At 30.2% G+C, this 10,272-nt stretch overlaps 1 protein-coding gene across 1 annotated transcript; it reads left to right on the top strand.

Moving 5' to 3' along the window:
• Positions 1 to 4,581: 4,581 nt before the first annotated feature.
• On the top strand, positions 4,582 to 10,047 carry LOC126660628 (phenylalanine ammonia-lyase-like). Its single transcript, XM_050354203.2, has 2 exons — positions 4,582 to 5,102; positions 8,082 to 10,047. The coding sequence occupies exons 1-2, from the start codon at positions 4,726 to 4,728 to the stop codon at positions 9,829 to 9,831; spliced, it is 2,127 nt and encodes a 708-aa protein (XP_050210160.1). The 5' UTR covers positions 4,582 to 4,725; the 3' UTR covers positions 9,832 to 10,047.
• Positions 10,048 to 10,272: the final 225 nt, after the last annotated feature.

Below are 10,272 nucleotides of genomic sequence, written 5' to 3'. Positions count from 1 at the left end.
CATGATTGTATTTGTTAGTAAATAATTGTTAGCTAAAATTTCTAGCTCTGTCTCTGATGATAATGCGGGAATTTAATTTCTTTATATGTGTAGATCTCTCTAATTCTTTCTGATTTTGGCCAATTTTCTTTTTATCAAAAACTAAATAAATATTTAGCTAATGATATGCTTGATCTAATTGATTGCATTTTTATTTGGCTTACTTCTTTTTATTCAATAACACTACGACCTTATAATTTCGTCAATAGCACTCTAATTCATATTTTTACATTTTAATAGCATCCTAAATTTAAAAAAATAGATAACTTAATTATTACAAAAATTAAATTTGTAAAACAAAAATATACAAGGATTATTTTATTTGGCTAAATTCAAAAAATCTCTTAACTTAAAATACATTCAAACATACCCTTTTTTCATTACATTTTTTTTACAAAATTAAAAATAATTAATTAAATCAAAATCCGACACCACCGCCGCTCACCCGCTTCCGAAGACGAGATGTCTGTCTTCCATGGATGACGGACAACTCGTCTTCCATGGGGAAGGCGATCTCATCTTCCCCATGGAAGACTAGATCTGCTGGTCTTCCTTGGGGAAGTTGAGATCGTCTTTCCCAATGGAAGACCAGCTGCTGTTGATCTTCAGCGAAGATGGGATTGCCTTCTCCATGGAAGACCAGATCTGATGGTCTTCCTTGACCCAATGGAAAACCAGCAGAAGCTGGTCTTCCATGGAAGACAGACAGCTCGTCTTCGGAAGTGGGTGGGCGGCGGATTTGAGAAGGCGGTGTCAGATTCGATTGATTTAATTAATTATTTTTACTTATGTTTAAAAGATGGTTTATATTTATAATTTAAAATATTATATGATATTTAGAACTTGCAAAAAATATAAAAGATTTGTTTTGAACTTTATCCAAATAAAAAGAGTTCAATTTGATGTTTTAGGGTGCTATTAAAATGTAAACATACGAAATAGGGTGCAATTGACGAAATTATATGGTCGTGGTGCTATTGAAAAAAAAATAAAGATCGTTAGTTTTTTTAGGTGATTAGCCATTTTATTTTGAAGGAAAAATTCATCATGAGTTTTGTGGTACTATTATTTTTTTATTCATTTAATCTCTAATGATGAATTTGGTATAAAGAGCTTATTTAAAATAATTTGTATCACTGAATATTTTTATGTAGACGACATTCCACGCGAGGTTCACTAGTATATATTGGAAATTATTTATAACTAAAATAAATATAACATCAGAAAGACTAACCAAAATATAAAATAATAAACAAACCTAAAATTGAGTTCAACCAGGCACATAAAAGTAAACATACCTATTAGTATGACCTCTTTTTTTAATATGATATTTGACCTCAATTTATGATTGTTTTTAAATTATAAATAACTAGGATAGAATAAAAATATAAATTGTTAGTGGAAATTTTGAAACCAATACTTTATTTTTGGAATTAAAAATAAAATAACTCATTATTTCAGAAAATCACCATGATTACATAATAAACTATATAATTTGTATCATTAATATTTATTTTAGCTAGAAAAGATAAAAAAAAAAAATCAAACCCATTTTTAAGCTCCTGTAATTTTAAAATTTTATTTATTTGATCATTTTTTAAATTTTTTTTTGTTTAATTTCTATACTTAATTTTTTTTGAATCTTTTGGTTTTTTTACGGAGAAATTAATATGGTGCATTACACTCATCATGAACATGTGTGAGACCGAATATAAGTGTCCATCTAACGTTTTTTTTGTCGAAAGATATAGAAACCTTCATTAATAAAAAACGACTTACAAAAATCTCGAGTCAAGCCACATCACTGTGCCAGCGGATTGTTACAGAAAATACTCTAAGGGCTTTTGAGGTACTAAGAGCCGCTCAACAAGCTCAAACTAAATCTAATAATAGATTTAGCCAAATATGAGCATAAAAAAACAAATCTAACAAATTATAACCAAAACGTAATAGATCTAAAGTCTAAAACCTAAACTTAGTTGCAAGAATTAAATTTGTAAATGTAATATCATCATTTTTATGGTCAAGTTTCGAGTTGGTTGCGGACTCGTATTCTCATTGTTTTATTTGTTTTAATTCGCTAGGTGTTTAGTGTGTTTTTGGGTCCGATTTAAACCGTCTCTAGGGCCCTTTTTCCTTGGCTTTGTGCCTTTCTTTGTCTTAATTTTGATGTGTGCGCCCGTACACATTAAGTGTGCGCCCGCACACTTGATTTCTGATGTGTGCGCCTGCACACATCAGGGGTGCGCCCGCACACTTAGTTTCGTTGACATTTAACAGGTCTCTAAATAAACTTGTTACAAAACATTTCTTTTATTCTATCGCTTAAAACACAAACCCTAGCTGACCTTTTTCAGATAAAATCACTCTCAAACATCATAACATTCATTCCTTCCATTCGCTTGTGGATTCAGTAAGCTCTCGTTGGTTTTTCTTATTCATTCTACATCGCCATCGTTCAATAACTCATTCTCTTTTGTTCTTGTATCAAATCAGAAACCGTTTCGTCGCTACTCAAGCTCTTATTGATATCGGCAATCCTAAGGCTGTTAATCTCACTACAGTACGTTCAATCTCCCTAATTTTGCGTCGTACGGTTTATCGTTGTTGTTGAGTTGTTGCTGCCGAAATTCTGATCTGTCTTGGATGTGATTATTTATATGTTTAGGCTTTGTTACTACGTTATATCTGATACGTATAATCTATGGATTCACTTAGCGTTATTACCTTCGAACAGTACGTCAATTTTACGAGACAATAACATAAAAATATTACATAGATAATTTTACGACAATTGATAAAACGGATTGTCCTTTTTTTTTTTATATTTCATCGCTCGCCAGCTGAACAAAATTCAACCACACTGGAATGGATGGTACAAAAGTCCTCCAGCTTTTCATACTTTTGGAGAACTTCCACTCATGTAGAAACCAGAGATATACTGGAGTTATGGAGCCGGAACAGAACCACCTGGTGCTGCTTCTGCACATGTCTGAGAAAGCACTAGAACAATAACTTAAAAACGACGACATTACATAATAAATAACTAGAACACATAATCTATCAATAATCTGGTAAATTGGTATCAGATCCACCAATATTAGTAAAATAGTCACCAAAACTATTTGAAGTAGAGGATGATTGTTGAGCTCTTTTTTGAAATATTCATATGTATTCGGCTTTTCAATATGCACAGAAATTTGGATCAACAATTGAATTCAAGTCCATCATCAAAATTTTATTTTCTTCCTTAAATTCTTTGAGGGCTATACTTTTGGAATTACTTTGCATGTATATTTAGTTTTTTTATTGTGTTAATTTCAATAAATTAATATAATGTTTATTTTAAGTAATTTAATATAAATTAAGTTTTATAAGATTTTATAATTAAAAAAATTAATAGAAATTTATTTTTTAAATATAAATAATACTATATGTAGAATTCAAACGAATATGAGTATAAATAAGTTTGTGGGTATAATTGGTAAAAAGTATATAAAATATTAAGAATTAAAAATGATTATAATATTAAAAAAATTAAAAAAAAAATTTGATGAAAAAACTGGTGATGAACATTGGAGTGAACTTGGTGAAAATTCACCAAATTAAAAAATGGTGATGACCTTAGGAAATGCTCTTAAGGTGAAGTAATGCAAAGATGGACAACCTGTTGAAGAGTTTAATAAAAATTTAAAAATATATCTCTTTAAATGTGACTTATAAATATGAATTTAAATTAAAAGATAAATTTTTGTATAAGATAAATTTCTTTTAAAATTATTTTTTATTTTATATATGAAATTAACATAAAATTGATGATTAATTTATTAAAAATACATATGCTTACATAAAGGATTAAATACGGAAATAACAAATTGCACAGAGATCTAAAGGTATTTAATCTTTATCACTCGCAAAATCTAAAAAAAAGTACTACTAGTAGTTTCTAAAAAAAAAGTACTACTAAGAGCAAATTTAAAGACAACGATCCAGATAATAAAAAACAGTATAATATAAGAACCCAAATAGGGGCGGTTCTAGCTGAGGGGATGAAGGGGCAACCGTCCCCTCTCCAAAGTTTTTTATTCTTCAAAAATAATGTTTATAAAATTTTTAATTTTTAAAAATATGGTTATTTAATTTTTATTGTTTTACAATCCACCCACTAAAGTTTCTTTTTGTACAATCACACTCTCCCATACTTGAATTTTTAGTTCCCCTCCTAAATCAAATGAATTTAGTCTCAAATTCATTTAGGTGTAAATCACAATAGATTTTCTAACTAAGAAATGAGGTAGAAAGGCATATGACGTTGTGCTTATGAGCTCCCCTCCTCTTACCAACCCCTATGCTCCCCTTTTGCATCACTCATTTGACAAATATACCCCTCACATACCATGCCCCCACAGCATCCACGTGGCAAAATCCCACCCATCCATCACTATAAAAGATCCAACGGTCTCTTATTTTTTCCAACTAACCCATCGGCCTACCACCCAACACTGAATGAACATCTATTTAAAGCAGCCTCATTTTGGTGAACAAACTCAGGAATTTTATAGGCTCACTTCACCTAAAAATTCCTTAGTTAAAAAATCACTAACAAATCAAAAAACAAACTTTCCTTCACTTTCTCAGCAAAATCTATAAATTTTCCCGGAAAATTCCCACCTTTCATACCACAAAATGGAATTCTCCAATGGCGATCACTCATTTTGCACCACGAGTCATGACCCGTTAAACTGGGGAATGGCGGCCGAGTCACTCAAAGGTAGCCATCTTGACGAGGTCAAACGTATGATCAATGATTATAGGAAGCCTGTGGTTAACCTAGGTGGCCGGACCTTGACTGTAGCGCAAGTTACCGCAATTGCGAACCGCGACGTGGCCGGAGTCAAAGTCGAGCTGTCCGAGGAGGCTCGGGCCGGCGTAAAGGCGAGCAGTGACTGGGTTATGGAGAGCATGAACAAAGGAACTGATAGCTATGGTGTCACTACTGGTTTTGGTGCAACTTCTCATAGAAGAACTAAGCAAGGTGGTGCCCTCCAAAAAGAGCTTATAAGGTAAAAAAAATTAATTTAATTCCTTTTTTTTTTTTTTATTGTAGCTAGATTGATTATAATTCTTTATTTATTTATGCATATATGGGATATATGATTAAAAGGGTATAAAAATGTGATTCTTGATTAGGAAATAAAACTCATGCTTAGTGAATTTTAGGCATAGTTAGCTAAAATTTGTTGTGAATTTTTTTTCTTTTTTTTAACTTTTGCTTAAACTCGAGATTTAGTTTTTGTTGTGATTAAGTTGGAGATTTATTTCTTGAAATGGAAGGGTAGTTGGCTTATTAGTGGATCTTAACTAGGTGAATAGGTGGAGGGTCACCACCTTCTGGCATGAACACATTTTATATAACCACAATAATTAATTTAAATTTTCAATACACCAATTGTCATTAAGTGATTAATAAATGGCATTTTATATACGGAGCATGAAAATATATAATCCGTCTGTCAAATTATTTTTAAAATATATCCGTCGAGTATAATATATTTAAACCGTTTCCATCAAAGAATCATGAATTAATCTAGCCGGTTGAGTATACTAAAAAATACAAAAATACAAAATTTTATATTATTTGATTAGTTAAGTTTTTTTTTAAATCGGTCTAGATAAATAAATTTCTTTCTTTTTTTAAAGAATCATTTATTCCTTATATGAGAAAATATTAGATAATGTGGGTATTCAAAAAATATAAATATTTTCTAATGAGTCGGAGGTTATAAATATACTCATTTTATACGAAAATAGAATATTTTCTTATGTACTCATTTTTAAAAATGATAATTCCGCATTAAATATATATATGTGCTTGTTTAGAAATTCAAACTCGAAACCGTCACAAATTAGCATACAAAATTACAAAATATTAATCACAACTTAGTTATATATATATATATATATATATATATATATATATATATATATATATATATATATATAATAGATACAATGATATATAGCTCATGTGAAAGGAGAGTACAAACTTTCATTTTCTCTTTTAAATTAGTTCATGCTTCTCCACTCACCTAAAATTGTTGGAAGCAAGATAGACAGGCGTTTGTGGCTGTTATTTGTTAGCTTTGTTGTTTGGTTAGTATACAGAAATAAATATTAATATAAAGTTTTTTAAAATATAAAAAGGATGATATATGACTTGAATCATTAAAATCATAGATTATAAGCTTAAGTTATTTGATTCCTGCCGGCCTATAATTAATTTAATGAAGTAATATTTATAATATATAGCTTATAGTATATAGTATATATCACAATCTAAACAAAATTTGGTGAGTTTTTGTTTTTAAAAGTGGGAAAGAAATTGAATGGATCATATGATGTAATGTCTAAGATATTCCATTTAAATTAATTTAATAATTAATTTGTATTAAGATTGGACTTTTTTTTTCTAATAGCATATCTTTCGTTTAATTAGTGATCTTATGCTAATTTTCATTTTGAAGTGTCAATTTCATTATATTAAGAAATCATAAGCATCCAAAATAAGATGATTATAAATTATGGATAGTGGGTCTAGCTAGTTGATTTTATCATAATCCACAATACCTTTCAATAAAAAGTATTAATGCATCCCTACACTTCATTTCATTTATATTATTTATTTCATGATTGACATATAAAAATTTAACATATACCTATTATTTTAAACTATGTTTAAAATTTAATTATTGTATATATAAAAATGTAATTCCTTACATAAAATACAATATGCTTTCAATTAGGACGTTGGCCTCCCGCTAACGTAAAAACAAATTATTAAATTATTAATTAATTTCATAAATAAATAAAATAAAAAACAATTAAAATATTGTTGAAATATTTTTATTTGTAAAACAATTGAGTTGATGTATTATTTTTTAAATATAAAAATACAAATTTGTTTTCTAAGTAGAGGGCCCTGAAATTTTGTTCACCAAGTAAATGATAAACTGCTGTAATAGGTTGTAGAGGAAAGGGACGCACGAGGTTTATGATATCTAACAAATCCATTTAAAAAGTCAACATTTTGGATAGAGAAGAAGCCATATTGATTTTTGAACAAACTATTTCCTAATTATACCTAAAAAATTAGGTTAAACAAATAAATCAATGAATAACAAATAAGTAGTTCTTGTCAACCAATAATTTACTGATAAATTATATTATTTAAATTTTAAGAATTTTAAATGTACATTTCTGTTGCGAATGTAACTAAAAGATTACAGTCAAATCGAGAGTTTTAATAATATTTATTTTTCACATGGCTAGAGTGTAATACATAAAACTATATAATTTGAAATATTAGTATTTTAATAGTTGTGTTAAATTTTGGTTGATTTGTTATTTGGAAAAAATATCTAAGCATTGTATTTGTTTTATTTAATTAGCCCCCCTAATTTCTAATTAAGATTCCACTCCTGAAAGCGAGATTTACTCATAATGTAAGTCAACGAATTACAATAAAAATAGTAAAATACTTAGTCCAAATAGACCAGTTCCTCATAGGTGATCACATGGTGTGTTTTTTAATTCAAAAATTCGTACATGCCATTGAAGATCCAAGAAAATTTCATTACTTTTTATAGATTTAATCAAAAAGTTTAATCCTAATAATATTAGTCTAACTTTAAAAATTGAGCAATTACAGTCAAATTTCTAATTTGTTTTGATTAGCATATGACAAGGATATACTAAAAATTAAATTTTAGTAGTCATATTCGTAAATCTAAAAAAAAAAAGGAACTTTAAAAAAGATAAATGTATAATTTTCTTAATTCACTATCGAAAACACTAAAAATCTATATCAAATTGAATATTTATTGAAACAGATACAATTTAATTTTATATCCTTTTGAACTAGACTAAAAAAATACCAAAATTTAAAACTTTAGTTAGATATGCAACAAAGTTAATATTTGATTTTTTTGAACCATTAGACTAAATTTTAATATTTGGTTTTGTAATTATTATTGTTAAACCAGGTTCTTGAATGCTGGGATATTTGGAAATGGCACAGAAACTAGTCACACATTGCCGCATTCAACAACAAGAGCAGCAATGTTAGTGAGAATCAACACTTTATTACAAGGTTATTCAGGCATCCGATTTGAAATCTTAGAAGCTCTTACCAAATTTATCAATCACAACATTACTCCATCGTTACCTTTACGGGGCACAATCACCGCCTCCGGCGACCTAGTTCCGTTATCCTACATTGCCGGCCTACTCATCGGTCGACCTAATTCCAAATCTGTCGGTCCAAACGGAGAATGTTTGGACCCTGCTCAAGCCTTTAAACTTGCTGGAATTAGTACTGGATTTTTTGACTTGCAACCCAAGGAAGGTCTTGCCCTAGTAAATGGTACTGCAGTTGGTTCTGGATTAGCTTCAATGGTACTATTTGAGACTAATGTTTTAGCAGTTTTATCAGAGATTATGTCAGCAATTTTTGCTGAAGTTATGCAAGGAAAACCTGAATTTACTGATCATTTGACACATAAATTGAAGCATCATCCGGGCCAAATCGAAGCTGCAGCGATTATGGAACATATTTTGGATGGTAGTTCTTACATTAAATCAGCTGAGAAATTACATGAAATTGATCCTTTACAAAAGCCTAAGCAAGATCGATATGCTCTTCGAACTTCTCCTCAATGGTTAGGCCCTCAGATTGAAGTAATTCGATCATCGACAAAAATGATCGAACGTGAAATCAATTCCGTGAATGATAATCCATTGATTGATGTGTCACGAAACAAGGCATTACATGGCGGGAACTTTCAAGGTACGCCAATCGGTGTTTCGATGGATAATACTCGTTTAGCCGTTGCTGCAATAGGTAAGCTTATGTTTGCGCAATTTTCGGAACTTGTTAATGACTTTTACAACAATGGTTTGCCTTCGAATCTTACCGGTGGTCGTGATCCAAGCTTGGATTACGGCTTCAAAGGCGCTGAAATCGCCATGGCATCGTACTGCTCGGAGCTTCAATTCCTCGCGAATCCCGTCACAAACCATGTGCAGAGTGCAGAGCAACATAACCAAGATGTGAACTCATTAGGGTTGATCTCTGCTAGAAAAACAGAGGAAGCTGTTGAGATATTGAAACTTATGTCATCAACTTACTTAGTGGCTCTATGTCAAGCAATTGATTTAAGGCATTTGGAAGAAAATCTCAAGAGCACAGTCAAGAACACAGTTAATCAAATTTCTAAGAGAGTTTTGACTATGGGATTCAATGGAGAGCTTCACCCGTCGAGATTCTGCGAAAAAGACCTAATCAAAGTCGTCGATAGAGAATACGTTTTCGCATACATCGATGATCCTTGTTGTGCAAGCTATCTATTGATGCAAAAGTTGAGGCAAGTTCTTGTTGATCATGCTTTGTTGAATGGTGAAAAGGAGAAAAATCCAACTACTTCAATTTTTCAAAAGATTGAAGCTTTTGAAGATGAAATTAGAACTCATTTGCCTAAAGAAGTTGAAAATGCAAGAAATGAATATGAGAGTGGTAATTCTGCTCTTCCAAACAAGATCAAGGAATGCAGATCATACCCATTATACAAATTTGTTAGGGAGGAATTGAGTACCGATTTGCTCACCGGAGAAAAAGTCCGATCACCGGGCGAAGAGTTCGACAAGGTTTTTTCAGCAATTCGTGCCGGAAAGATAATTGATCCCATGCTAGAATGCTTGAAGGAGTGGAATGGTGCTCCTCTACCTATAAGCTAAGATATGCTCTTACAATCTTTTTCTTAATATTTTTATTTTGGTTATTACAAAGTTTTATTGTCATGTTGAATTTGTAACTTAAAGAAAAATGTAATATCAAACTTTATGTCTTTATGTTGTTAATTTTTCTTAAAATCAAAAAATCTTTTTGGTTTTTTTTATCTTTGTACTATGAAGTAAATTTCAATACAAGTGTATAATTAACAAGTTTCTGTACACTATTTCTTTTTCCATCAATCCGTATGCTTAATGTTTCTTCTTTTATGAACTACCTCCACTTCACTCGGAGAAACAATAACAATAACATATCATCCTAATCAAAATGAAAAACCAAACTGATAAATTTAGTTTGGTTTGATTTGATACTATATAAAAATTTGGTTTTGGTTCGGTTTTTGGATATAAATATTTTTTATATAAATTTGAGTGTAAGACTCTCAA

Source organism: Mercurialis annua, linkage group LG8, assembly GCF_937616625.2.
Source record: "Mercurialis annua linkage group LG8, ddMerAnnu1.2, whole genome shotgun sequence".
Lineage (NCBI taxonomy): Eukaryota > Viridiplantae > Streptophyta > Magnoliopsida > Malpighiales > Euphorbiaceae > Mercurialis > Mercurialis annua.
This window is presented reverse-complemented; position numbering and strand designations above follow the sequence as displayed.